Genomic DNA, 24,414 nt, shown 5'->3' with positions numbered 1-24,414 from the left:
TAAGCTCCAATGTGTCTCTGACCTTCTCCCCTCATAAATAACCTGCTTTTCAAGCACGCTGCATCCACCAGCTCCCACTGAAGTACTGAGGGTTTAGCATCCCTTTTTAAGGTACACAAAGAAATCTTGGCCCAGGCTTTGGGAAGGGGGAGATCTGTTATGTGTTATCACAGAAGTCAGTAGCCAACTTCCCTTCCCCTGAAATTAAGACTTAATAGAGATTTTTAGCCGTTCTTTCCAAAGCTCTACATTAACAGTCAGGCACCTTGTATCCTACTGCAATGCCCAGTTAACCTGAGCTGGTAGGTGGGTGCAGAGTGGTGTCTCAGCACCTCTAGACACCAGAAAGCTCTCCCATAGCTTCCTATCCACTGCTTCATCTAGCTACCACCACACACACCTGGCAGGTGCTCAGTCAGCCACACCAGTGAGTGTTAAGGATCACATCCTCTCACTGGCTTGCTCCCCTCTCATGCCGCTCATGGCTGTGATCAGAGGGCTTTGCATTTCCATTAAGCCATAAGTATAATTACACAACACCACACCTCCAGTGAAATGACACCAGGAAATATAACAGATAAAAAAAACGAGAGGTTTATTGGATTGTCAAATTAAACCCCAATACAGCAAATTATTAGATGTCTCCTATCAACAAATACCATTAATTGGTTTGATTTTAGAAGAGAAGTTATTTCCCAATGAAAATTGCTCCTTTCTCACCTGCATGATGACCCTCAGCACCTGCTATTTAAAAGCACAAGGTAATAGAGACCAATGAGAGCCTGGAGATGAAAAGGGTTTCACTTCCAAACATCAAGCTTCTATCTTTTAAAAAACAGGAAAAACAAGTAACCCAGTATAGCTTGATATAATCATAGCAGAAAGCAGCAATATTATAATGCTATAGAAATTTCATAAATGCAGATAGTAACTATTATTTTGAAGACAACAAATAGTGAATTCTATGCAATCATGACTTGGTAGGTAAATCTAGGCAAGTGGGAATGTGTAGTACAATAAAGGAAGAAGAATATTAAACAGGGATTAATGGCTCCAACTTTCAGCTCTTACCCAGGAAAGTCTCTGTCCGTGATGAAGGGAAAGACTTCCAGGAAAGGAAAACAGGCTGAACAGTGCAGGTATACTGTATGCTTGACATATGCTATACCAATGTACAGGGAGGGATTTGAGCAAGAGTTTTCTTCTTCTTTATATTAATTGATTAAAGCCAGTGAAGCAGATATCTATCACCTTAACCCCACAACTTCCATGTCAGAACAAAAAATAAATGCATACCTTGACAGTCCTGATGACATTGAACAACCACTATTTATATTACTTTCAAAGATGGCTTTCAATGGGAAAAGTTTGAAATAAATGCAGCTCAAGTGTACAAAAATAAATGAAATCACTATGAAAATTCCTCTCTCTTTCTCTTCGTTGATGATGGGCAACTACAGAAGACTTCTGACTACCTTCACAACTAGAATAAGCAATAGCAATTTCTGTATGTGTCACAGTTATATTTCGCTACAAAATAGGAATAATGTAAAAAACTATAAAAAATTGATTAACAGTTTAATGCAAGACAGTCAGGTCACAGTTATTCACATACTGACTCACACTACTAGTAGAAGTAACATCACTCTGCTACTCATTTGCATCAGCCATTGGCAGGTTATAGCTAATAGCTGCCCTCAGATTAGCCCAGAAAAGGGCACGCTTGCTCCTCTCCTTCGGCCACTCCAGGTAGGTTCGCTTTGCCATGAGAGCCTTCAGCTTGTGATACCTGGCAGGGATAATATACGGAGGGATTGGCTCCAGCAAGATGAGTATTAAGCTGTTGGAATTCTCACTGAATAACTTGTGATGGGCAAAGTAGAGCTCATAGTGACACCACTCACTCTGCACAAAGTTGGGAGACAACACAAAGATCGACTTGTAGCTCTTCTCAATGCAGTTAATGATGTTCTCCACAATGCTCTTGCCGGGGACAAAGTTCCGCTCATGCTGGCACAGCTGTACGCCGCCCTCCCCCTTCTCCAGGTTTGGGATCAGCTCGTTCTTCACCCACAATGAATCGCGCTCGCTGTAGGAAATGAATGCATGGAACTGCAGAATGGCCTCTTGCTCTTTGGGGTGGCTGTGCCAAGCTCTCCGCTTCGTCTGCGTCCACTGCCACGTCATTCGCAGGTACCACGGCACATCCAGGTAGATGCACAGAAGGGCCACGACAGCCACCAGCAGCAGCATTAGCAGCAGAGCTGTCACAAGCAAGAGCATCGTGTTGCACGCCAGCTCAGTCAGGTGGAAGTCCTTTAGCTGCGTCCCTCGCAAGTCTTCCGGGTACTCGCACATGTACGCTGCCGGCCAGCCAAACAGCTTCCCCCCAGAATGCCTCTCCAGACGGACAAAGTCTTGAAGTTCACAGGAACACCGGAATGGGTTGTGCCCGGCTTGTAGCTCCCTGACCTTTGGGCAGCTCTGGAAGAAGTCAGCAGATGGGGTGAGGATCGAATTCATCTCTGTATTCAGGAACTCCAGGGATGTGAAGCCACTGCACCCCGGCAGGTCAGCCAGCCTGTTCGATGCCAGGTTCAGCTCTTTCAAGGACTTCAGCTCAGCCATCCCCTTGGGAACACTGGCGATCTGATTGTTTTGCAGGTCAAGTTTTTTGATGTTGACTGGCAAGCACTCAAAGACGGCATCCGTCAATTGATTTGAGGACAGGTCCAACTCTGACAGAGACTCAGCCCACTGGCATTGCTCATCAGCTCCATCATGGCGCAGCAAGTTGCTGCTCATGTCCAGATATTTCAGTGATTTCATGTGGCTGGTCATGAAGCTTACCTTGAGGAGGCTCTCAAATTTATTCCTCTGCAAAATAAGTGATTTCAGAACTGTTAGTGTGCCACAATTCTGGAACAATTCATCTGTCAGGGCGTTGTGAGAAAAATTTAAATACTGAAATGAGCTTGTTCTATTGGGGCAAAGCATGTGTGGCATATATGCATCATATATTGTCAAACTGGCAATATTCATCTCCGAAAACTGTCTGTATAAAATCTCCTGGTTGAAATAATAAAGCTTATTACGAACATGCTCCAAAGTTAGCACTTTCATGGAGTCACCCAAAGAGATTAATTGTTCCACAGAGCTTAATAAGGCTAGAAATTCATATTCAGTCAGGTCCACCAGTGGTCCTCGAAAAGTCAGATTTCTTACAGTCAAATGCTCCACATGTGAATGCCAAATAAGCAGGAAAATTTGCAAAATGATAGCCCACTGTAAGTCCACAGTGTCAAGCGTGAGAGCTGTTGTCTTGATTTTCTTCAGAAGCATTAAAGAAGGAGGGGGAAAATCTTTGTAGCTCAAGGTGTATCTTAAGTTAACTATCTGTAAGTTTTCTGAAGTGCTCATTCCGTCGTACAAGAGGGGAAAACTGAAGTTTTGGTTTGCTGCAAAAACAATGTGGAGGCTCCTTGTATTCAAGGCCATCAGACTCTGAGGTTCATACAGAGAAAAGTATTCTAAGGTAAGGAAGACAGTATGCAGCTGTAAATGTATGATATACCTGAAGCCTGACCTTTGTATCATTGTGGCACTTAATCCTAGGTACTCTAAACGAAACATGTTCCCTAATTCCTGGCAGATGGGCAGGGCAGTAAACTTATTGAAAGAAAGATCTAAATGTCTAAGACATGCAAGAGTTTGACAGTAAACTTTCAAAATGTTATTATGAGATAAATCTAAGTATTCTAAATCTTCATTAAAAACGAAGACACTGAAGTCAAGCTCTGTAATTAGATTATGAGAAAGATTTAATACTTGAAGGTCAGAAAGAGAAATAAATTCTGAGATACTAAGTCCAGAGATCATATTATGTGATAAATCTAATACATAAGTATGGACTGGAATGTTTTTTGGAACATTAGTTAGCAAACTGCTTGAATAATTTGCAATAAATTCATCTTCCACAGTTGGCTGGATATTATTCCATAGTGTGAATGTGAAGACACAAGCGAAGACATAAATATTTGTAAGTGGTCTCATTATGCTTTCAGGTTTATCTTGTTCTTTTACAGAAACACAGCAGCATATCTTTGTTTTCTATTCAATATGTCTCAGTGATGCGTTCAGTCCTATGAAAAGAAAACACATGGAATTTGCTGGAATTGTTGAACTGTTGAATTTGGATTTATTGCTAAAATAAAATTCAATACAAAATTTATGTAATAAAAATTTTATTTTTACATACTCTTGTTCTAAGTTCTTATCAATCATCCTCACTTCCATTCTTTAATTCCAATTATCATCTCAGTTAAGTGGAAATTAATTACTTTATAATGGGAGGAACAAAATCAGCAGTATGTTAAAACACAGAGATGTTAAGAAATTCAAATTTCTCAACAATCTTGAAAAATACAAAACCGGTACAAACAGACATCAATGCATTTTGGAGTAAAGGAGAACACAACAAGCTTCCCATCTGCTCTTTCCTCACGTCCACATACATTTGGGGACAGCACTCAAAAAGTCCCATGGACCCTCACAGGAACTGGTGCAAAAGCAACCTCTTCATTAAGAAGATCCAAAGGATATTCCTCTTCACACCCCAAAGGCCCATGACATGGCCATGCACCCCCTTAGGGTCAGCCAATCAGAGAAGCTGATCAGCTTTGTCTTTGCTAGAGCACAGACAGAGAGGTCCATGTTTTCATTAAGCCAAGAATCTTGAGGAGGAATTATACTGTCCTATTGTGCCGGGTTTATGTGGGAAGGCTTTGGTAGCAGGAGGGCTACAGGGGTGGCCTCTGTGAGAAGCTGCCAGAAGCTTCCCCTGTGTTCGATGGAGCCAGTGCCAGTGCTCCAAGATGGACCCGCTGCTGGCCAAGGCTAAGCCCATTGGTGACAGTGGTAGCACCTCTGGGACAGCATATTTAAGAAGGTGAAAAAAACCCACCCTGTGCAACTGCAACCAGAGAGGGGTGAGAATGTGTGAGAGCAACAGCTCTGCAGACACCAAGGTCAGTGAAAGAGGAGAAGATGCTCCAGGCACTGGAGCGGAGATTCCCCGGCAGCCCATGGTGAAGCCCACGGCAGGGCAGGCTGTGCCCCTCAGCCCATGGAGGCTAACGGTGGAGCAGATCCCCACCTGCAGCCCGGGGAGGGACCCACCCCAGAGCAGGTGGGTACCTGAAGCAGGCTGCGACACGGTGGGAAGCCCGTGCTGGAGCAGGCTCCTGGCAGGACCTGTGGCCCCATGGAGAGAGAAGCCCAGGCTGGAGCAGCGTTGCTGGCAGGACTTGTGACCCCACAGGGGATCCACACAGGAGCAGTGCATTCTTGAAGGACTGCACCCAATAGAAAGGATCCACACTGGAGCAGTGTGTGAAGAACTGCAGCCTGTGGGAGGGACTCACATCGGAGAAGTTCATGGAGAACTGTGGAAGGGACCCCATGCTGGAGCAGGGGAAGAGTGTGAGGAGCCCTCCTCCCGCGGAGGAAGGAGCAGCAGAAACAACTTGTGATGAACTGACTGTAATCCTCATTCTCCATCCCCCTGCGCTGCTGGCAGGGAAGAGGGAGAGAAAATTGGGAGTGAAGTTGAGCCCAGGAAGAAGGGAGGTGTGAAGGGAAAATGTTTTTAAGATTTGGTTTCATTTCTCATTATCTTACTCTGATTTGACTGGTAATAAATTAAACCAGTTCCCCCAAGTTGAGTCTGTTTTGTCCATGACAGTAATTTGTCTTTATCTCTCCATGTCCTTATCTCAACCCATGAGCCTTTTGTTATGCTTTTTCTCCCCTGTCCCGATGAGGAGGGGATTGATGAGTGACTTGGTGGGCATTTGGTGTCCAGCCAGAGTCAACCCACCACACTCATGAATATTGTATTGCCGACCTGGCTGAAAGCATGTTAACAGGAAAACCACAGCATAATCAGACACTACATATGAAGCAGTGGTACCAAAAATCTGAAAAAAACCCCACTTGACACTTCCAAAGACTCTGGGATTTCCTAGGTGTCCTAGGAAACTTCTAACATTTTCCAAGTTATCCCACAGTTCCAACTTGACAAAGAACCTCTCTAGAAATGATGAGGGACAGTAAGTCTAGGTCTAAGGATCAAGAAATCCAGGAAGGGAAAGAATTTGTGGATATGGAAAATGGTCCAGCAGAATTAATATCTGGACATGTCTATCAATAGCTTACATAGATTTGGAGAGGCATCAGTTCTATCATAAAAAAAGATGACCTGGGCACTACTCTCTGGTCAAGCATTAAATACAACACACAGACAACCTGAAGATGAGCAACTCATAAACCATTTCAGAAAACAGACATCTCCAGGTTTTTTTCCTGTAAAACACCCGAAGTTTTAAAATTGTGTAATCTTTTGTTAAATAAACCCCAAACCCCTATTTTTTTCAGTTATAAGTTGTAAGTTGTCTTAGTCCTAATAATTTGATGGACTGATTTCAAAACTCATCCCTGCCCCTCCAAGTCTCCTAACAAGCTTAGTCAAGTTTTCTTTCAATTCAATAAAGCAAAAAAATGTGTCATATCACCAAAAGCAATAAAAGAATAAATTAGTAAAGTATAAATTTCTACCTCAATAGAATCCAGTTGAGAGGTCAAATCCTGTCTTCAGAAAGTTGTGCTAGGGTGTCTGAGCACAGGATAGAAATGAAGCTGGGATAGATGGTCAAAGTACAGTGTCACCCACAAGAAGAACCAAGACAAAGAAATCTGACCCAGCTTCCTTCAAAAAGCAGTTGACCCTGTTCTTCAGAGTCCAAGATGGTAGAGAAGCTCTTGAATCAAATAAACTTTTATCTGGAACTATCTGGAGGAACTTCCCCCTGGGCAAAAGGGACATCAGGAACAAAACAAGAAATATTCTGAAGGAAAACAAAACCGGAAAGATATTCTCAGTCCATGCTCCATTGCCAGATGAGTTTTAATTTACTCTGCATGCTATGCTATACACTGCAGGTGCATCACACAAGGTATGATCCACACTGTATAGCACTGAAGAGTGCCACAGTCAAAGAATAAAGCAGATCTCTCTAGCAAAGCAATATTAAGGAACAACGGTATCCCTCCAACACTATTTTATGACGGTATTAAGAGTTGGCTAAGAATGAAAACTGCCATACTAAATGTTTTTTTCCCTTTCTTCTTTGCTGAAAGTCAACATACAGATGAGCATTTCCACTGAAATTTCAAAATGCAAGAATATATTACAACAGTGATGAAACACCAGCACCCGAGATTTGATGGAGTCCAAAACATGTATAACAAAAAGAAAAAAAATGTAAACAATGAAGCAAATATAACCCACCTTTTGTGTGTGGAATCCATCTCTTGAGTGAAGAGCCAGCAAAAGTCCTCTGCATACTTGGTTAACATCCTCAAAAGAATTTCAAACATATGAAATGTTCAAGCTAGGGAAATCTCACACAAGATGCTAACTCCTTAATAATTACTACCTCAGGAATTAGAAAGAACCAGGTTTTATTATATAGGCTATAAAATTCTAAGAATTATTGACATTTTCCTACATCACAGGTATTAAGAGCACAATGAAAGGAACTTTTTAACATTCTGGACTCAAAATGTATTTACTTCTGTGATATTTACATAACGGTATGGTTTAGGAGGAAATAAACCTATCTGCAGTACAGAATACTCACCAAGGCAAGACTGCTTAAATAATTCTGCATTTCTAATTTCACTTCTGCTTCTGATGGTTACACAGATGTTCTAGAAATTTGTCAACTGCATTTTCTCTTCTGCTCAGAAAAGAGGAAGCAGAACCCTCACTGCCAACTTCTCTTCATATCAAAACCTCTTGCAGAGCTCTGCCCCACTCATGTATTTTTCTCACCAAGCAGACTAATTAATGTAGCACATTGACGGATGGCAATCTGGGAATGGAGGAATCCAATAAAGCAGCCATTCAATTAGCGTTTTGAACAGGAGCATGAGCTTAGGGACCAAATCAACAGAGCAAAGAGCAAGTGCATGGCAAGGGCAGATGTAAATAACCAAAACCAACACCTCACTCCCATAAGCCTCCAAACTAACACAACATGCTTCAGTAAGATTAATTAGCAGAGAAGAAAGAAGCAGAGATGAATAAATGAATGAAGATTTATTTAATTGGAATTAATTTTAAGATTAAATTCATGAAGTATGTAATGAATTCTTCAGGTATGAGCAATCTAGGGGAAGATGAGGCACCTGGGTCCATTCTGGACTCAGTCTAGAGCTTACTCCACCCCATAAAACAGTGCCTTGGAGAAGAGTTGAAGACAAGAAGGGTTTCAGCTAAAGAAGCTGAGAAGTATGAAAGTTTATTCTAGATACCAGTGCCAGTTACACTTCAAGCTTGCATTAGATTCCTTTGAAACTTTACTTTTTGCCGTTATCTTTTTACTTTTGTAAGGAAGAACTTAGCCCTTTGCTTTGCTGAAAGAAAATTTTCCTTTTTCTTTTTTCATTTCATTTCAAAATGAATAGGCTAAGGCACTTGTTGACAGAACAATAATACCATATTTATGCAAGCCAGTGGCAGTTTTACTTCCAATATAATCTGTGAAAAAACATCGCTGCATGGACAAAATCAAATACACCACCAGCTTTCATCAGAGCTGACTCCAGTGCAAACAGCCATAAAAAGCAGAAGTATCTACGCCTTTACTTACCACTCTTCTTTATGAGACTTTAAAATACATTCAAATAAACAGTTTGCCATAAAGAAAAATTTGCAACTGGTTAAAATAAAACTGATACTTCTGAATACCTCTGTTAAATCATCAGGAACATTGCATTATGTTATTTTTACTAACCAATTCAGAAAAGCTTTGTTTGGGGCTCGTTTCAGTTCACTAAGTCATTTTGCATGATAGGCAAAACCTAAAAAGCAGTGTATTTCTGCTCATGCATCCTGAAATGTACCAGCTAAATACCATCCTTTCCACAGTCAGCATACATACACTCATGCAGATACCTTGTTCCATTTCTGAAGCTGATACTGCTGGGTTTTTTTGCAGCTGATTCTATCAATGAGCACCTGTCTTCACAAACAGCCTTTCCCCAAGGCACATTTCACATTTCTGTCTATATGTTGTGATTACTTACCCAGAGAAGAACTGCAGCTACAACTTGGCAGGGTATCAGAATCTATTCAGGACCAACACTGTGCCCAAAGGTGTAAAGAACTTCTCCAGCTGGAACTGCAGAAGGGAACTTACTTTACGCATAAACAGACACAAGGATCAAAGCTGTGGAAATCAAACTGGTAACACAAACCCACCTTGCAGAACACAGAACTTTCTCATTTATTGGTTTATCAGTACTGCTTCCTCTTGACCAAGCAGTATCTACAAATGAGCATTCTAGTCAATCTCCATAAATGTTTCTGAAAGAAAAACCAGCTAAACTGAAGCCCTAAGTGAAAACATGCGTTTCACAGAGGTTTTGAACCTTCCTCTCAGCAGAATGCCTCACCTCCCACAGAGTCCTATTCTTTTCCCTCATGTGCCTTTCCCTGCTCTAACCCTCTGCAGTGGAACTTCAGCGATGATGCTTTGTAACATTTTCAAAGCTAAAATAGAGCCAAGCTCTCAGCAGGGCAACCCGTGTTGCATCAGGACTCCCAATCTGTTGCAGTTCAGTTTCTTTTATACTACACACCACTTAAATATGCATAAACCCATGTACATTTTCTCTTCATTCTGCACATTTTCTAGGTTTTGGCGTGTGTTTAGCCCTATGTTATCAGTTTTCTATGTTGATATTATTATGTACGCACAAATAGCATTCCTGCTAGTCACCAAGATAACTAGTCAAATGCCAGGAATCTGCTCTGATACCTGCTCTGATATCTGACATCAGAATACATTTACACAGTCCCATTTCCTCACAACTGGTGTGAATTAGCAGTTACAGATTTCAGTGCAGAACCAGCTGCAGACTCTTATCACCAGGGTGCAGAGGAAAGGGTAGCTGCTTTCCAAAATGTGCAGATAAAGTGGTTGACATTGGCTGTGAGACTACATGTGGCCCCACGTATGGGAAAAATGTCTTTGTGAATTAAAACTGGTTTTATAGAAACTGTTCACAGTATGGCAGAGGCTAAAACAACTGAAATATTCTGCTATGTATCACTTGAGAAACTCATTCTTTCCCTGTGGAATCAGAGAAACTAGATGTGGTAATTCATTGCATGTGTAGCTGTTCTGTCAATTATTTGGCACATATCCTGGGCAAAAATCTAATAGTGTGTGTGCTTCTCATTCCAAAATACAAGTTTTAATTGCTCCCCATGCTCATTACAAGCCTCTCTTCCCAACATTATTCACTCAAGGATTTTGGACATATATCAGAAACCTGTAATTATATATTTCTGCTTATGATCATATCAGATACATTGCCAGAGGTCACGTAGTTCCCAAGTTCTTTCCGAAGTGGCCAGCAAACCCCTGCTAAAACCTTCTACTCCTGAAAGAATTAATTTCTGGAAACAGGTATGTGCTCCCACATGAGTAACAGGAAGGATTCCTGGTGCACTCTGACTTTCAGAAGGTTTCTCTGTCCTCCAGCCAACAGAAGAAGCCATATGGGTTCTTAAAGCTTCACACACAGCAGGGGGAACTTAGCTGTATTACAGAAGTTTCAAGGGCTACTGACAAAACTCTGAGGCTCTTCAAGAAAATTTTCAAGCAAGCCACCATGTCACAAACCAGCTGTCCCTAGTTGTGTGAAAGCGACAGGCAAACCAAGCTAAGTTGGTTCCATCTTCCATTTTCTAAGGGTTGAATGAGTCATACACTGAAGCATTAGTTGGACGGGAAAGAGGAAGCACAGAAAACATTTGTTTCTGCAGTCCTGAATGAAATGTCTGCAATTTTGTAGGAGGTGTGTTATACTCATTTTGAGACTAAGTGGGATGAAAGAGCTAAAAGTGTTAAATTGACCTTTCCCCTACAAATCATAAACAGTTGCTCACAGTTCAAGACTTCAAGTCAGGAAACCTCAGTTTGCTTAGACCACAGGCAAAAAACACCAAGAATTAAAAAAAATTTGTTAATAACAATGGAAGACAAGAATGAGGTAAAATGCAAACATTTTCTACTAAATGAGGATTTCATCTTAACATCCCTTCTCTCATCTTCATGATGAAATACACCTCCTGCTTGCTGGTCATCAGTCTGGTATTCCAGATGGCAAACACCTCCCCTCCTGCCAGCAAAGACAAAGTTTGCTGTGATCAACTTCAGCAGCTGTGAATGTTTGTTGGAGCCCAGCCATGTTTTCTTGAAGCCAAAACAGCACAAGTACAGGTAGAGAGGTCTGCTGTATTTCTATAAAGGAGAGTAAATATTGTAAACATAGCTTGTCTTTATGACTCCATGAATAGAGGGTCTTACCTGCTGTCACAAGACCTGGCAAATTCTTTCAGCCTCTTACTGGTTATTGCCTTTCTGATCGGAACTTATAGCTGTGCTGCAAAAGATACTGTTTCAGCTAAAAAGGACAGATTCTTTTAATCATAAGCATAAAATAAGATGTATAGTTGAGAAGAAAAAACCCAGAAAGCTAAAGAAATAGCATGATCTAGGAAGTTAAGTTTCTCAAGATATAGCCAATGATGATGAAGGCAGTTCTGTTACTGCAGATACCCTCTCAGTCCCCTTGGTAAAGGTATGTCTCAGGATCAAAATGGTACCAGGACTCTACCATAGGATGGGAATTAGAGCTCTGATTGTCAATTCACTACTCCTCCCTCACAACAGTGCCAAACTATAAGCCCCAAAAGGTGAAGGAGCTCATCTTTCCTTTTTATTTTTCTTTTCTTTTTAAAGAAAAAAACCCCCAACCTTCCTTCCTCACTCAGTCCTCCTTTGTGGAATGCCCATTTATGTCCACCAGTGCTGGATATTTATAGACTCCTGTATCTGGGTCCTAGCCTTTTAAGCTTCACTGAATCTAAGAAAACACTACCCAGGAACCATCTCAGGCTCTGGACTTCTAGACATTCTCAGGATGCATAACCTTCTCTCTCACAAATTAATTTCAGCAAAAGAGGTCCTGTGGCTGAGTTGATTAAACTTTGTGATTAATGCAGCTCTGCAAACTCTACAGAAACTCAAGCATTCTCCACATGACTATGCCAACTTTTTCAGATTTTATTCTGCTGAGAAAAATTCAATGCAGTATTTCAAGCTGTATTTCAAAATCCACATCCAAACACATGCATGATTTGCTATCTCTATCAACCTCCAGAGACTTCCTGTAAGGTGATAAGAATTTTGCCTGCAGTTAGGAGGCAGCACAGACAACTATGTAGAAACAAGGTTCTGTAACAAAAAGTTAAATACATTGAACAACCAATGGAAATCAAAAAGTATTTATTGCTTCACTAAGAAAAAGCAGAAGAAACTCCATTAGAAAGATTCTTAGTCTGCTTCCCCACACCTCTCTGCATCAGCCATTGGCAGGTTATAGCTAATAGATGCCCTCAGATTAGCCCAGAAAAGGGCACGCTTGCTCCTCTCCTTCGGCCACTCCAGGTAGGTTCGCTTTGCCATGAGAGCCTTCAGCTTGTGATACCTGGCAGGGATAATATACGGAGGGATTGGCTCCAGCAAGATGAGTATTAAGCTGTTGGAATTCTCACTGAATAACTTGTGATGGGCAAAGTAGAGCTCATAGTGACACCACTCGCTCTGCACAAAGTTGGGAGACAATACAAAGATCGACTTGTAGCTCTTCTCAATGCAGTTAATGATGTTCTCCACAATGCTCTTGCCGGGGACAAAGTTCCGCTCATGCTGGCACAGCTGTACGCCGCCCTCCCCCTTCTCCAGGTTTGGGATCAGCTCGTTCTTCACCCACAATGAATCGCGCTCGCTGTAGGAAATGAATGCATGGAACTGCAGAATGGCCTCTTGCTCTTTGGGGTGGCTGTGCCAAGCTCTCCGCTTCGTCTGCGTCCACTGCCACGTCATTCGCAGGTACCACGGCACATCCAGGTAGATGCACAGAAAGGCCACGACAGCCACCAGCAGCAGCATTAGCAGCAGAGCTGTCACAAGCAAGAGCATCGTGTTGCACGCCAGCTCAGTCAGGTGGAAGTCCTTTAGCTGCGTCCCTCGCAAGTCTTCCGGGTACTCGCACATGTACGCTGCCGGCCAGCCAAACAGCTTCCCCCCAGAATGCCTCTCCAGACGGACAAAGTCTTGAAGTTCACAGGAACACCGGAATGGGTTGTGCCCGGCTTGTAGCTCCCTGACCTTTGGGCAGCTCTGGAAGAAGTCAGCAGATGGGGTGAGGATCGAATTCATCTCTGTATTCAGGAACTCCAGGGATGTGAAGCCACTGCACCCCGGCAGGTCAGCCAGCCTGTTCGATGCCAGGTTCAGCTCTTTCAAGGACTTCAGCTCAGCCATCCCCTTGGGAACACTGGCGATCTGATTGTTTTGCAGGTCAAGTTTTTTGATGTTGACTGGCAAGCACTCAAAGACGGCATCCGTCAATTGATTTGAGGACAGGTCCAACTCTGACAGAGACTCAGCCCACTGGCATTGCTCATCAGCTCCATCATGGCGCAGCAAGTTGCTGCTCATGTCCAGATATTTCAGTGATTTCATGTGGCTGGTCATGAAGCTTACCTTGAGGAGGCTCTCAAATTTATTGCTCTGCAATATTAATGTCTCCAGTTGAATTAATTTGTCACATTTTTGAAAAAGAAGATCTGTTAAATCATTCTTCAAAAAATTTAAGTATCTAAAGGGACTGTCAAACAAAGGACATAGCATATGTATCATCTCTGATTCAGCTATTGTCAAGGCTTCAATATTCATGTTTGCAAATATTTTGTATAGGTTATCTTGTGAGAAGTACAAATCTGTGATTAAAACTTTCTTCATTGTCAATGCTTTCATAGATGTACCTGAATAGTCAAAGTCATAGCTTTCAATTTCCGACAATTGTGTTATACCATTAATATTGCAATATTCAATGGATGAGTGCCATACAGTCTGTAAAATATCAGTAAGAGCACTCCAGTCCACTGACACATTTGTCAGTGTCAGATTTTGTAACCTGGATCCTTGTCTGAAATTAGATAATAAAGCTATTAATTTTTTTACATTGCCATTTGTGATTTCTGACAAGGACAGGCTTTCTGTAGTATTTTGTATCACAACCCAGTCAAAACTAGCTTCAGACTGATGCCTGTTTGTGTACAGGAGTAGCAGGCTCTTGATTTTATTGTCATAGCTATCTTCTGGAAAATTGTTAGAAACAGATGTAAAGAGTTCGTTTTCCACAGACAGGCTGACATGGTTCCAAAAAGTTAATACAAACAAACACTTGTAAAGAAAAAAGTTTCTGAGGGATCTCGTATTTTCTGTCATACTGGTTTCTGGTTCCTTGGATACGCTCAATACTTTTCTTATTTGTCCATCTTTGTTCTAATCCTGTAGCAAAAGAAACACAAAAAACAGATTGTATCACAGAGATTGTTTTTTTAAGGTTCCAATTTCTCACCTCTCCCTTTGACTCAAAACGCAATGAAGGCAGTTCTTATCACTTGGGAGAGCCATTCTTTACTCAGAGAACACCACTGAAATATCTATTTGACAAATATGCTGTACTTAACATATAATGAAACCGTTCCTTACAAAACATGCCTGATTCCATAGGTGACCAAAATTTGCTGCTTACTTACAGAATCATTGCTGTGATTCAATGTGTTATGAAGACTTCCCACAACTGTAATGACTTTGATCCAAAAGAACAGTATTTGAGGCCAGTATGGATCCTTTCCTCAGATTCTCTCTTGAAGGATTAGACTCAGAGACATTTATTTAAAGGACTTTTGACTATAAAACTTGGAGGGAAACACAGTTCAAGAGACTGAATCAAAGGTTGGATGTCTTTAGGTAGCTGAGATTGGTCGTTACTGCTTACTTTAACTGGGGTGATGGAGGTAGGGGGTAGGATGTTCTATATTTATGCTATAGGAAAGTTTGCTTCTTGTCTGGGCTAAAGCATCTCCTGAATCTAGACCCCACTCTGAAAGTGGGGTGTCCCTGTGTCTGATCTGTTAGATGTACACAGAGGGCACCAAATGCACACTGAAAGTATTTGCATGCCGCAAAAAAATACCAGTTGTAGAACCTCTGTACACAAAATCTAGCCCTGATCTATGGACACTGACCTCAAATGTCTCTGTTGTGAAAGAGAGGCTTATTTAAACACAATTTTGAGAAAAATCATAACCGTGGATTTGCTTTGATTTTCCCTAATGGAGGACACTTCTCCTTTCTGAATGTAGTTTAGGGTAGCCAGTCTTACTTTAAGTCAGCCATTGTGAATACTGCCTTAAAACTCCTTTTAGATATTGCCATAAATGCATCAGAACACCTCTCTGAAAGAGGAACCAGTAAGAACTCAGCTAACATTTTAATATGTGTAAATGTTGATTTAGAGTTGTTTTCCAGATTTTTGAAATCTTGTTTCCTTGGTGCATTTCCCCCCTCTTCTTCCCATTACTTTCAAATCGTAGTTGTCTGAAGATTTCCGTAGTGCTTATTCATGACTGCACTGGCTTTCAGCTTTCCCTTGATACTTAAATAGCTAAACTGTAAGTTCATATTTCTAGTGACTCTGCAAAGAGACAGTAATAGCTGTCATTTGTTGGACTAAACCTACAACCTCAAGGACTTCATCCTCTGCACCATTAACCATTCCACAAGCTTGCTTAGAATTACATTACTGGATCTAATATGTACATTGTCCTTGATCTAACACAAGCTGTATTATGAAATCTCAACATAACATAAACAGTACAACATAAAACAGTCCACTGACTTCTTCTTTTGTAAAGAATGCATGAAATCATCTAGAAACAGTGGGGCAATACAGCAAAACTTTTCCAGCTTTTTTCCAGATTTTCATTTGTAAAAATTACATGCAGCTTTACCATCATAGCCCTCAAAAGGCATTTGGGCATGCTGTTTTGCTGATTGACCGGATACCAAGCAAAAATAAATTCCAAATCAAACATAAGAATAAATGCAGTTTATTATATTACACTATAAAAAAAATAGCATGCGATATGATAAAAAGAAACTGTACTAGTTATTATGCACAATATGATAAAAGAGCAATAGAAGTGAAGCACCTGATCATTACTGCAAAGTGTTACGGAGACAAAGAAAAGGATACATCACCAAATACCACCTTAACATCACCCAGGCCCACACTTCAGCCGGGAAGCCCTGCTGCAGCTGGCTGCAGCAGAAGTCTCTCTCGGTAACTGGGAAAATCCCTACGCAGTGCATCCACCCATAGGTGAGGCTTCTGGCCAGGTCCCAGAGCTTGCCCAGTGAAAAATATATTCAGTGGAAAAAAAAAAAAAAAAGTGTACGCACCTAGTGTATGCAAACTTTTAAATTTAGGCTATGTGCAGGCGTGTGCTATTTCATGATTTGTAAGGTTCACACATGCCAGGGACACTGGCCAGACACCTGAGCATGGTGGAGTTACTGTCATGACTCAGCTGCACACAATATTTGTTGTCTGGATATTCCTGCTCGTATCTTGCTCGTTCAGGGGCTCAAGACAAACACCACCCGCTCATTAAAGTTGTCTTTGAGCTCCCTGAGCACACTGTCCAAGTTAAGCGTTCCCTAATTAAAGACAAAGGCTTTTTCATAAGCAGTAATCAATCTAATAATTTTTCACCACATATGTGCAGAGAAGAAAAGATAATCTTTTATCTAGATAGACAGATAGATAGATAGATAGCATCTTCTATCCTGTTCTTCCAAGTGTTTGGGCAACACTACTGATGTTTATGTAATCTAATAAAATATATAGCTTCAAGAGAAATCTGGAAGAAAAATCTACCTCCAAATAATTATTTCTTCTTAGGACAAAATTTCAGCAATATCCAGGGGCTAGGTGAAAGAAGGATATGATTCTTCCACATGTGCTTAATCTTCTCTCTCATTCTTATATCCTGGCATTCAGTCTAATTATTTACAAGCACCTTCAAACTTTCTTTAGAATATGCTATGAAGCCACAAAATTAAAAACTGTTGTAACACATGACCCATGATTTGGGGGCTAGCACTGGAGAAATTACCCTTCATAGTCATACCCCTTTTAATTCAGAAGTATCCTCAAGTCTTCAAACTTGATAAAAAGAGCATTATCAAGATATAAGCACAGAAGCAATCCATTAGGGTAAGCAAATAAAGACCATCATGAGAAATTGTCCTGTTGTTTAAAGAGCAAGAGAAGAAATCAAAATTGAGGTGTTAAAGGAGTTTTTCCAATATAAACTCAGTATAAACTGACTAAGCTTTCATATAAGAAACATACAGAATGCATTGAGCTGTGATGGTTCATGATTAAGGCATGCACTTTGCAAATTATTGGCATAATACAAAACCCAAACATTAAAAGTATGTCTTTCGAATGAATGAAACATATCAAGTTAGGCTCATTCCTGAAGTGCAGAAAAACTATTTCCATTAAATCACTGCAACCCCCATAACTATGGACGTAGTGCAAATACAAAGGAACTGCTATTTGGCCAGCTTCTTCAGATAAATTTCCTGAACATAAGCAACTTTACTCTCATTTCTTAACAATATACTTGACAGTACATCACACGCTTGCTAATAATCCCCTATGGGAAACATGGTTTGTTATCAAATAAGATGCAGAATATAAAACAGTTTTAGCTAACCAGCAACCAGATAAAATCACCAAAATGAAAAGTTTCTCACCAGAAATCCCTGGTCTCTGAAAAAGCAGAAAATGTACTCAAGAGAAACCAAAACCAAAACTTCCTGTAACTCTATCCTACTGTGTAACAACACTTAGGAACGCCCAAATTCTTTATATAAATGTTTGTGCCACCTACTGACATTTTATGAAATGGCATCTGCTTTCCTCCAGATGTGTTTTCCACATCTGACATTACTGTAATTCCTCCATTATTTAATTTTTATTGAACTATATATTTTCATGCTTTGCAATAGATTAAGCAGGGGAAAAATTAATCTTTTTACCAACTTTCTGTCTTCATCAAATTAATATAAGTACTTCTTCTGAGCAAATTCATCCTCTCTGAACTTAATAATGGTCTAAGTCTATACACATTATTCTGATGTTTTGTTTTGCATTCAGCTATACCAATTCAGTTGTCACATCCTTATCAAGGCTGGTTTACAAAAGTACTTTTGTCTTATTTTAATTTCTATTTAATGGGAATGGAAAAATAATATCTCTCTCCTGCTCCAGCAGTATTGTGATTGGGTTAAATAGTGGATATGGGAACAGAGCAGCGACTTCAGTACAGAACGCTCAAACACTTGGATTATTATCCTGGCAAAGACATAAACCAATCTCTCTTTATTTCTGTACGATGTTGGTCAGAAATTCCATCTTAGCTGAGATCAAAATACGGAACTGCCACACTACCGTGCTACCTTTCTGGGTTAGCATACCATAATGCATTCAGGATTTAACATGTCAATGATTCAGGAAGCAGAGGAAATAATCTTTAAAATTACTTTTTCACATTAAAGCTTATTCTATACATTATATTTTATTTCTCAGAGGTCATCCAAAAAAGGGAGGGAAAGACGGGACACGTAGTAAGCAACAGAATACGGTCAACTCATATTCTCTGCTGTTATGCTGATGACCCTTATGGTGGCACTCTATGATTCCTTCTCCATTTCTGTTCAATACAGACAAGAGTATTCACAGCTCATTTCCAAATGACAACTGGTAATACTGTTATATACAAACCTCACCACTGCCTGCTCTTAGGAAGATTTTGCTATCCATCCTTAGGATGAGATAAAATCCTAAGGTAAGACCTTGCTTCCACCAAACATGCATTCCTGTTTTAGAATATAACAGTTTAACTGCTTGAACATAACCTAGCTATTACTCTAATGAATACAGAGCCAGACGTATGTTTGGTTAACATGTAATAACTGCTGTAAATTAAAGACTCTTATTCAAGTGTCTATCTTCAATTAAGTGACAGTATGAGCTGGCCACTGTTGTGATTTTGAGTTCTCCAGTTCTGCTTATATGTTATAACAATAGATAGAGCATATGTTCAACAGCAAAATAAGCATATTAACATTAATTGCATGCCATTAGTCCTCATATTTACCACTTGGATTTACCAGGGCAATCACTGGAAGAAGATTAGCATATTCCTCAAATGTTATGCATACTTCCGTGTTTTGTTAAAAGTAACCAAATGTAGTTGTTTCCTCCCATCTTTTCTTTATACTTACCCACATCTTTTCTGAAACCCATTAGGAAGATGATGGCAACTCAACTTAGAGTAGTAACAAACTTCAGCGAAACCTGAGATGCATAGCAGCATTCAATCTCTATCACTCATTTATTTCAAAACCATTTGCAGTATCACCATACTGACAATACAAGGGAAAATAATTACTTAAAAGTGAAAGAAAATTTTAAAACGCAAGTGCTAAATTCAAGAAAGTAATTTCAGAACTTAGGAAATGAATGCATCCTTCTATCCCAATAGAGATACATACATGTTTGTTCACTTATAATGTTAATTTCATCCTGAAGCAATAACTTCATATTACAATAGTGATGAATACGGTCTTGCAGCTCTAAAATATGCATGGCCTTCTACAGAATCTGCAAAACAGTGTTAGATCCACTTTACAGACAAAATTACCATCTATCATGGGGAAAAACAATCTCCAGCTATAGAGCTTCATCCATCATGATTCCTCCTAAGACACTGCCCTTACTCTTCTGCAAGCTCCACTGAAAAACACAAGCAAAATCCTTAGGGCCACTCTAGATTTCATTTTCAATAAACACATCTTAACTTCAATAAATTAATCTAAAAGATGCTAGAACTACCAGCACGCTCTGATACTTAAATTCTCATAGAAATGCCTTCTAAATAAACATTGTATGATGATACGAACATTTGTTCTGCTACTGCCTACCTTAATTGGAAACTCAGACTTTTGCCTGAGAAGGGTGTAAGTCACGTAGCATGACTGTATTTTTGATGCATGCTTCAGAGAGCTGGGGCTGTATTTTGTGACCTCCTATAGCAGCTCTCCTCGGTGACTCACATGCGTGATTTTGCTTCCTGTGGCGACAGTAGCTATTTCTTTCTTCTGCAAAGGAAGGCTAGTGCTAGCAGGGATGCTATGATGACTCGTGGAACTGCCTTTTATCACAGTAAAAGGGCATGCTTCACCGTGAAATGAAGAGGCAAAAAGAGGAAAGGGTGTGAAGGATTACACCAACCAGAGGCTGTTGGGCAAGGGCCTGCAACAGCCCTGTTCAGCCAAGCGCTTCTGGCGTGGCTGTGGGTGCCCAGCGTTGACACTGGTTACTGGAAATGTGCCCGCACACCCCCCGGGTTCTTCTGGCGGCATTTCCTGTAAACACAGACCAGCGCCGCTGCAAGCGGCATCTGGAAAGCTCCATCTCCGTTAATTCCACAGCCCCACACTGCAGTAGGTGCTTAGCTGCAGCTCACCCCGAGGAAGGCTTAAACTTTTTAAACACGAAAAATAGTATTAAAATGTGGCGCCACCTCAGTGACTGGACCCACTCGTACTTAAGAACGCCTGGGTACGGCCGCTCTCACACCGGCGTTGCCAACGCACCCTGCTGCCGCCCCGCTCCCCCCGCGCCTATCGCTCCCGGCCTGCGCTTCCGGCGGGTCCCCGCAGGCCGCCCCCCGCCCGCGGGCTGCCGCGTCCCACAGGCGCCGCTCAGCCCGCGCCCCGCCGCCCCGCGGAGAGCCGGGGGCTCGCAGGGCCGGTAACGGCGGCTGAGGCGGCGGGGCAGCCCGGAGCCCGGGTGCCGCTCAGCAGCGGCGCGGAGCGCCCATTCCGCAACAGGCGGCCGCCTCAGAGCGACGGAGGGAGAGCGAGGGAAGAGGAGCCGGCCCTGCCTCCTCCCCGCGGCCGCCCGGCCCGCGGCCGCCCGGCCGGCTCTGCCTCCTCCCCCCGCTGCTGCCGACGTGGCGGGGCGGGGAAGGGGAAGGAGCAGGGGGCGCGCCGGCCGGGGGACTGCGGAGCGGTAAGGAGCGCAGCGATTTCTTCTTTTCTGCCGCTTTTGAAACTGCCTGCGGGCTCCTCACTAAACTCTGCCCCAGAGGGGATTTCGAAAAGAAAAAGGAAAAGAAAAGAAAAAGAAAAAAAAAAGGAAAGGGGAAGCTGTGGCTGCTGCGGGTTTGAGGGAGCGGCGCCTCGGCTGCCCCCGCTTCTCCCCGAGCGCGGGGCAGGTGGCAGGGGGAGCTGGCGGCCGCAGCCCGAGGGGGCGTCGCCTCAGCCCGCAGCGTCCCGCGGAGGGAGGGGTGACAGAGGTGACAGGGGCGCTGAGCGAAAGGGGAGCGCGGTGCCGCCGGCCAAAAAAGTTATCCCTCCCGGAGGCGCTGATCCCCGTCTGAAGGCGGCCGTCGGCGGCTGGCTTTGCTTTCCAGGCGGGATTAAACTCCGCCGGCGGCGGGTCGGCAGGTGCCGCCAGCGCCAGCCCCTGAGGGTCGGCCGGTCCCGCTGGCCGCCGGCGGCTCTGGGCGAGTGGCGGCCGCTGGCCGGGCGCTCCCCCGCCGCCCGGTCCGGAGCCGGCCTTGGCATCTCCCCCACGAGCTGCCTGTGGGCAGGAGTTGCCTCTGGGCGGGGCGGTCCGGGCTGATGCAGGTCGGTGTAGCCTCACTGATGACAGCTTGGATGGCGCCTTACCCCCGGGCCGGGCGCGGCAGGCGGCGGCTCACGGACGCGGTAATTCGCTGCTACCTGCCGTGCGCCGGTGAGGTTGAGCAGACAACTGCAGGGACCTTGGCCCAAGTGGCCCCCAAAGGTGACCCAGTCCTGCAGAAATTCATGGGCACGTGTATGTGTGATCCTTTAAACAAGCGGTTAGGGGCATTTTCTTATTCAGCTCTAATCCCTGTGCAAAATTATGATGCATGTGTGTACAGATTTTGCAGGTTTTGGTAGAGGATCCTCATATCTGACGGTGGAATTTGATTTATAAATCGATTTTCTTCAGGTGATGCTGCCCATCACACAGTGAGTACTGTTAATGGCAATATTTACCTACACTAAAGCATTTTATAGTATTTGTAATAGAAGACTGCAAATACTTGTGGCAGATGCAAAGATTCTGACTTGTAAATGTATGTTTTCTAAAGATAATTAAGTTACAGTGTAAGCTAAAGTAATATAAGTGATACCAAGTGCTTGTTTATTTATGTTTCTTGTTCACTGATCCCAAATGCTATTCTTGGAACTGTTGAAACAGCTCATCTACATTCAAGTGGGATAAACATGATGCTAAAGACACAGAGGTACATGATCCTATAGACTTTAATAAAATGTAGTGATTTACATACATGCTTCTCAGGCAGATGTCTCCTAAATCCCAGTCATATTTTGCTTTTTTCTTCCCCACCCCCACCCCCACAACTCAGCATATGGTCAAGAGCTTGCAATGTCAACTTTTTGTCAAGGGTTGTCATCTGAGTAGAGTGCCAGGCATATTGTTGTCAACATGTAAGTTGTAGTTGTAATCACTGTACAGTAGTTCTTTTGGACTGTGCCAGTGCTGCTCCTTAATCAGCTGCAGAGGTTGCTCAGTGGCCATTTCTTTCCATTCCTGGATCCTCAGCCCAATGACTGCACAGTGGTGGAAAATACTGAGAAAAAATAAGTTACATTGGAAGATAAGGGGCAAATACAAGAAAACTGGTTCATAACTTAGAAAAAAAAAATAACTGTACCTTATGTAAGCTTACCTTGGTTTCAAAACTGAAGTTTAATCATACAGCTGGAATTTTAGGAACAGGTGAGAAGTGTTGCACTCCCCAAACAGTATGCCTTTGAGACAAGGGATGCAGAAACAGTGTGAACAATGAATGCTTCCTGTCTATGAAATGGTTGCAGGGACCATGGCATGTCTCAAATTATGCCCCTTCTCCAACACATAAATATCATTATAGTTTTTGTCACGTAGTGTTTGTCATCCTCCTCTCCATCAGTCAGCAGGCTATAGGAAACTCTGGATGTAGAGAGCAAGAGCTGCTTGGCTATTGCAGCTCAGATTATCCTGTTCTCCAGTGGTCTTTCATACATGTCTAATAGGGAATCTAGGAATTAACCACATGGCAACTCTTACATTTGACTTCTCTAGACAAATGAACATCCTTTCTCCCTCACCAGACTGTACTTGGAAAACAGTAATGCTGCACTTCATACTTAAGTGAGATCCTGCAAGGTGAATAGAGTATTCACAGTATCTTATGTTATTCACAATAGCTTCTGGTAAACACTGCATATTTTATAGTCATTCAAATGTTTATGTAACCTAAAAGACTTAATTTATTTTCTTTATTCAGAATTGAAAATGTCTGAAGACGTATGTGATGGCATCCCATCTGAAGAAAATCCTGAAGTAATGGAAGTGCCCAACAGTGAGATATTGCCTAACAAGTCAGTATCACACCTTGTGGAAGCTGAGATCTTGCATGAGTCTTCACAAGATGAACATGGACGGGCCACTCAGAGTGCCAGTAATAGACAAGAAGGAGACGTATTTATTAATGATAACCCTTTGACTGAAAAAATAATTGAAAGTCTGCCTTCCAACGGAGAGGCGACTGAAGACATGCCCACTGAGTGCAATGAGACTGTAAGCCTTGATACAGAACCTGTATCTGAAGACACACTGCATGAAGAAAGCAGCCCAGTAAGTCATAGTTTCTTTTCCATAAAAGCCCTCCCCTCCCTGCTTTGTAGGGGCAGTATTTTGTACAATGTATATGCTGTTTTCCACAAAAGCTTAGAGTTGTATACAGAAAGCCTGCATGGGAATAATATTAAGTTAAGATAGCAACATCAAGCTTTTGGAAACTGGGAATAGTTGAATTTCTCTTTGCCAATATGATGTTAATTTGGTCTTTCTAGCCTGGTTGCAGTAAAACTACACCAGAGCCTAAATCTTAACTAAGAATCTAGTCCATTTTGCATAGATATAATACACCTGTGATTTTGTTATCTGGCTTTCTGTACAAATCTGCTTCGTGCAGTTCACAGAATGAACCTAGAAGAGGACAGATTTTAAGCTGCATATGCAGCACTGAATCTTGCACTTGCTAGGTTTCAAGTCACGGACTTTACAAAACCAGTGTATGTTTCACAAAGCTCAGTGAAACGTCCAGTAGTTTTTTACTTATTCTAGGCCAGTAGTGTTTTATTTGTGATCCACAGACCTTTGGGAGTCCTGTGAGTAATTGCAGGAAGTTAATACAAGAAAACTAAGAAAAACAAGGCGCTTTTTACTGTCTATGCA

At 42.1% G+C, this 24,414-nt stretch overlaps 3 protein-coding genes across 10 annotated transcripts in view; 1 reads left to right on the top strand and 2 right to left on the bottom strand.

The window, feature by feature from the left end:
- Positions 1–571: 571 nt before the first annotated feature.
- Positions 572–11,638, bottom strand: LOC121085133 (toll-like receptor 1). 3 transcript variants are annotated; one of them, XM_040587452.1, is made up of 3 exons: positions 7,349–11,638; positions 6,616–6,905; positions 572–4,142 (listed from the first exon to the last, which is right to left on the bottom strand). In XM_040587452.1, exon 3 carries the CDS (start codon positions 4,051–4,053, stop codon positions 1,651–1,653), a length of 2,403 nt encoding a protein of 800 aa, XP_040443386.1. In that variant the 5' UTR covers positions 4,054–4,142; positions 6,616–6,905; positions 7,349–11,638; the 3' UTR covers positions 572–1,650. The 3 variants fall into 3 exon arrangements, with proteins under 3 accessions (XP_040443386.1, XP_040443397.1, XP_040443406.1); XM_040587463.1 differs by having other exon boundaries at positions 572–2,877; positions 7,349–8,510; XM_040587472.1 differs by lacking the exon at positions 6,616–6,905 and having other exon boundaries at positions 572–2,877; positions 7,349–8,510.
- Positions 11,639–12,405: 767 nt separating this feature from the next.
- LOC121085146 (toll-like receptor 1) lies at positions 12,406–20,659 on the bottom strand. 3 transcript variants are annotated; one of them, XM_040587498.1, is made up of 3 exons: positions 20,052–20,659; positions 19,772–19,863; positions 12,406–14,495 (listed from the first exon to the last, which is right to left on the bottom strand). In XM_040587498.1, exon 3 carries the CDS (start codon positions 14,430–14,432, stop codon positions 12,471–12,473), a length of 1,962 nt encoding a protein of 653 aa, XP_040443432.1. In that variant the 5' UTR covers positions 14,433–14,495; positions 19,772–19,863; positions 20,052–20,659; the 3' UTR covers positions 12,406–12,470. The 3 variants fall into 3 exon arrangements, with proteins under 3 accessions (XP_040443432.1, XP_040443424.1, XP_040443415.1); XM_040587490.1 differs by lacking the exon at positions 19,772–19,863; XM_040587481.1 differs by lacking the exons at positions 19,772–19,863; positions 20,052–20,659 and adding an exon at positions 17,820–18,570.
- Positions 20,660–21,073: 414 nt separating this feature from the next.
- FAM114A1 (family with sequence similarity 114 member A1) overlaps positions 21,074–24,414 on the top strand; it is a 37,421-nt gene continuing 34,080 nt past the window's right edge. Inside the window, exons 1-4 of one of the 4 annotated variants that reach the window (XM_040587402.1) lie at positions 21,075–21,144; positions 22,046–22,136; positions 22,369–22,414; positions 23,462–23,811. In XM_040587402.1, coding sequence (XP_040443336.1) covers positions 23,470–23,811 — 342 coding nt within the window. In that variant the 5' untranslated portion in view covers positions 21,075–21,144; positions 22,046–22,136; positions 22,369–22,414; positions 23,462–23,469. Of the gene's footprint in view, positions 21,145–22,045; positions 22,137–22,368; positions 22,415–23,460; positions 23,812–24,414 lie in introns of those variants that run through there. The other 3 variants (XM_040587411.1, XM_040587394.1, XM_040587420.1) reach the window with 3 other exon arrangements.

This window comes from Falco naumanni, chromosome 1, assembly GCF_017639655.2.
Source record: "Falco naumanni isolate bFalNau1 chromosome 1, bFalNau1.pat, whole genome shotgun sequence".
Classification (NCBI taxonomy): Eukaryota; Metazoa; Chordata; class Aves; order Falconiformes; family Falconidae; genus Falco; species Falco naumanni.
This window is presented reverse-complemented; position numbering and strand designations above follow the sequence as displayed.

What these genes read in the sequence shown, in the direction of transcription:
- LOC121085133 (XM_040587452.1), bottom strand. Translation starts at nt 4,053, where the DNA reads ATGAGACCACTTACAAATATTTATGTCTTCGCTTGTGTCTTCACATTC.
- LOC121085146 (XM_040587498.1), bottom strand. Translation starts at nt 14,432, where the DNA reads ATGACAGAAAATACGAGATCCCTCAGAAACTTTTTTCTTTACAAGTGT.